Here is a 4,739-nt window from a genome sequence, read left to right as displayed (position 1 = left end):
GGTATAATCAAGTCCAAACTGACAGAAGCCGAGATGGATTTTACTTGAAAAAAGTTCGAGGCTTACTTGAAAAAATGTTTGCTGTTCGAGTTGTCTATGTATGTTGTTCGAGTTGACTATAATATCTCGCCGTACTCACAATCTAAATATGGCAAAGTTGAGTAAAAAAGTAACTCCTAATTCGGCACAGAAACACAGACCCAATAAGCGTTTTAATATAAAGTTAGAATGAGTTATCTATTAGCTTTTAAACAGCAAATAAGATTAGTTTTTCGTGAAGTTAAAACTTTAAGAGGAAAAGCGTTACATATTTTTCAATTTTTGAAGGAGCAAAAGAATATTTAAAGAGTCTGCATTTTAATGAAAACGGATCCGACAGAGCGGGCGGATTAAAGAGATTGCTATAAATTGTAAGGTAGCAACTGAGTGTTAATAAGCTCAAGAAGTTTCAAGATGAAGGTTCTACTAATTGTGTGTGCTGTCGTTGCTTTTGTGAGCGCAAACAGTAAGTCAGAACGACGTTTTACTTACCGTGTTTCGTTAAAAGAGCTGAAACTTTGAGTAAAAGACTTTGAAACACGAAAAACGTCTCTTTTCTTGTTACTGTTATACTTTTCGGATTGCCATTAGATCTGGTATTCCGAACACGCTTATTTTTTTCTTTAGCTTTTCAATTTCCTTTTCATGCACAAGTAAAGAAATTTTTTTTAGGTATTGTAAATAAACAACGACTAAGGAATGAACTTGTGAAAGACATTGAAGCTGAAATTTTAAAAAAAGTTCTTGCGGATGATGATGACGAAGCGGAGGAAGATGATTATATCTCCAGTAATTTTTATATCAATAAAACAATTACCTTTATCAATTTACTAATCTAAAATTATGTACATAAAAATTAGCAAGTAAAACCTTCTGTTGCTTAAGTCCTTGAATTTCATTTAGATTTCGGAGAACTTCGCGTGAAAGATTTGTTCACTATTCCAGGAGTTAATATCCCGAGCGTGAGTGTGCAAGTATCCCTTCAATCAGAATTCGTATCCCTGGAATTAGACGTCTTGGAAAAAAATAAATGCGGCTGTTTATTTAAAAAGTTATTAATTTTCTGAATATAAATAATATTTTCTAAATATTCCGATGATGTTAGAGAGTTTTATGCATTTGTTTTTGTTTTGAGCACTTAGTTATTGTGTTCAAAAAGCCCTAAACGATACGAAATATAAGAACTAGAGTGTGTAGTTACCAAATTCAACTATAAACAATCGCTTAATGATTAACTTGCCTATATTCATATACAAAACAATCGTTTGCACCGAAGTGAGTGCACCAAAAAGAAAGATGTCTCTAACCGTTATTCACTTTTAGCGCCATCAGCGTTTTCGTCTTCTGTTGAAGACATAAAAAAGCATTTAACGCGGTGATTGCTGCTTTAGAAAGCTGCATGGACCGGCATAGCAACAATTCTTCTTACAAATGGATCAACATTCCATGGTTTATTCAAACTTCCTGTTCCAATATTGGATAAAAGCACATTTAATGTAACTCCCAACTCTATACACGGGCATTTTTTTAGATAAGTTAGTTTGTTTTTGCTTGATGAAACTTCCATGATACCTAAACATGCCTTAAATGCAATTGATAGGTTGTTAAAAGATATTTGCAGCAATAAATTTCCATTCGGAGGAAAGATCATTCTTTTTGGTGGTGACTTAAGGCAAATACTTTTGAGTGCGAAAAGGTAAATTTGCCGTTTCTCGCTACCAATTTTGTTTACTGTCTTAAAGTTCTAGTTTTTCATATCGTCTAAAAGATAATTTGTCGAGCTGCATTAAAGTATATGATTATAATAAAATTTTGTATTCGAATATTTCGACTAAATCGACTTTTAATCGACTTAGTAAATTTTAAAAATGATGTAGTCGATTTTGGTCGACTTTGGAAAATACATTACTAGATTTAGTCGACAGTTGAATGATTTTAAAGTCATGACAACACTTATTAATATATTAGTTGGTATATTTATATATTTTTTACATGACGTCACACTCTTTGTAGTTATTTCATTGAAAAAGTTTAATCACACCATGTTTATCAATAAACTCACCTTTGTCATTCTCTACCTATAGCTTTTGTCGTATATGTTGTAAGCGCAATTACATAAAGTCAGCTCACTTTATCTGATTCCCAGTTATCGGAAACCACTAACATAGTGGGGAGCATAGAGCTGAAGCATATTTCTTAGCAACTCTAATTTCGGTAATTCCGTTCTGACTTTCATTGTTTAACTTTTTACCACACTGACGCAACAGTTTTCCATTTTGATTTTTTTTAGTTTGTGACCTTCATAGTTTAAACACTCTAGCACAATTTTCACAGTAATAGCTCATGTACAGTGGTTGCAATTAAAACGCTAGAAGTAATCACTTTCAAAATATGTACGATCGTTGTTTTATATGCGCATCATTTTAGACCAGGATAAAACTATCAATAAAAGATTTTAAACAGAATAACCAAAAGCTTTTATTTTTTTAGTGGAGTATTTTGTTCTGAAAAATTAATTAAAAGCAATAAATGATTGATTGAAAATACGTAGGTGTCTTTTATACTTAGGCTGTAAGACTAGGAGAATATGTGAGACTTTTTTAAACGTTTTCTAAGTTTTGATTGAATCTCTATTACATGGATTTAAAAAAATTGTGACTCTTCTTCAAATCTTAATATTATTTTAGGCTACTGAATGAATTAAAAAAAAACTCCATAGAATCAAACTTTAAATCAGGAGAAAAGAATAGCCGCATTTTAAGGGTTTCAACTGATTTCAGTGTTTTAAAAGTAGCAATCTCTATATTCAATCTTACTTCCCCACGCCCCCACTTCCACTGTTTAATTTCTGAAACAAGTAGCCATTTTTTCCGAATGAAGCTTATTGGGGCTTTTGGAATTTATAATTTCTACACTCAATTACGTACCGAAGTTTAGGGATGGGTAGACTAAAATATACAAGTAAATGAAAATTTTGATTCTATTTACAGCTTTGCCTTATTGCCTCCTCAGCGATTTTATATATTTGTTTTTGAACTTGTCAAAATATGGCTTGAAAATACTGATATAATCGAGCTATCAATGTATGGATGTTAGATCTGTATTTTAATTTTATAATGCAAATATGCGGATTCCCTGATAACCTTGAACAGTCCAACGAAAAGCTATAACCATTTAATAATTAATGCAGCGTACAGCTTTTCCTAAAGTAAGTTTAATTGTTTTCTGTAAACATTTAAATTCATATATCCAGTCACAGTTTGTGCAATTTTAACATAAAAGATACAAAAATCCCTTTCTCTTTTAAAAAATTGTTTAAAAAAGTTAATACTTTCCTACATTTAGGACAAAGAATAAGTTTCACAAGCTCATTCTGAAGAATCAAAAAGTTTATTGAAATGTTATAATCATCGTTATTACTAAATGAACTACTGAATTTTTTGTTTTAAATTTTTTTTTTCACTTGAACAAGGTTTTCAAGTTGCATGGTTTTATCATCAAGCTTGTTGTTTTTTGTGAATCTGTAATCTTCAAACTAATATACTTAATAAATGTTTTTATAATTCTAAACAAAATAAATAAGAAACAGCACCAAACAATTTATGATTGTATTTGTAGTTAGATGTCTGATTCACGTTAGAGTTTGAAGCTTGCAGTCGTGATTTAATAAAAATAATGTGGTTTTAGCTAATGGATTTAAGACATTTCATCAAAAAACCTTATTTGCAAGATTCAATGTGACCCCCTGTTTAAAAACATGGATATATTACCAGATTTTGGGACAAAACCAAATCTTGCTTGGCGTTGCTAAGGCGTTGCTAAGCTATTTTTCTACTTAAGTTAAGTATCGTAAAGAAAACAGTATGGCTAAATACACTGATCAACATATATTGCGTTTTATTACAACATATTGCAATATTATTGCGTTTTCAATTAAAATTTCTTCAAATTGCTCAATAGTTTGACTACTAAAAATGCAATAAAGTTATACAAATGTAATGTTTTTTAAATGTAATTTAGATGCACTTAAATAAAAATAATTCCAATGCTTTTCTAATTACCCTTGTCATTTTTTTGTTTTACATACGTTAAACGTGTTTATAAGCAGTAACAAGGTTGTTGTTAAAATATTACAATATTGTTGCAATCTTATTGCAACGATATAATATGGATTTATTGCAAGTTAATGTGGACTTACTTTTATTGGTTTTAACGATTTTGAATGATTTTAATGTACTAACTGGTGTTTTGTAAATGCGCGGAAGTGATATTTTTTAAAGCAACCTTTGTGTGCAGCACCATGATATTTCCCAGTAAAATGACAGTGGCTTATCACTTTGTCACCGTCAAGATTTTTTTCGCAAATGTGACATTGGGCTGCGTTTTTAAAATGTTCCCTATTTTCATAAGCCGTGACAGGCTTCATTTTGCGCTTATTATAAATGGCGATGGTATCTTTTGTAAGATTGTCAATAAGTTTTTGAGCCACGTCGTCAAAATCGCTTTCTGCTGTATACGTGACCATTTTTTTCATTAAAACCCTCAGGACCTTTGATGTAATAGCAAAATGAGCTTGGAGTGTGTTTTTGATATTGTTTCGTGTACGACTCTTCGTCATTATATTTAGTGCTGTCGTCGATGGGTTTGATGAAACTTTCAAAGTCGGCATACACCACAAACGGAACCCTCATCGACCTGTT

At 31.3% G+C, this 4,739-nt stretch overlaps 1 protein-coding gene across 1 annotated transcript; it reads left to right on the top strand.

The window, feature by feature from the left end:
• Window positions 1-362: 362 nt before the first annotated feature.
• On the top strand, window positions 363-1,138 carry LOC149882444 (uncharacterized). Its single transcript, XM_090067024.1, has 3 exons — window positions 363-505; window positions 712-828; window positions 943-1,138. The coding sequence occupies exons 1-3, from the start codon at window positions 454-456 to the stop codon at window positions 1,104-1,106; spliced, it is 333 nt and encodes a 110-aa protein (XP_089923150.1). The 5' UTR covers window positions 363-453; the 3' UTR covers window positions 1,107-1,138.
• Window positions 1,139-4,739: the final 3,601 nt, after the last annotated feature.

This window comes from Hydra viridissima, unplaced genomic scaffold, assembly GCF_058129835.1.
Source record: "Hydra viridissima isolate aposymbiotic clone 2 unplaced genomic scaffold, HvirCarnegie_v1 scaffold_11, whole genome shotgun sequence".
NCBI lineage: Eukaryota > Metazoa > Cnidaria > Hydrozoa > Anthoathecata > Hydridae > Hydra > Hydra viridissima.
Note: the sequence above shows the minus strand (reverse complement) of the source record. Positions and strands in the feature narration are given on the sequence as shown.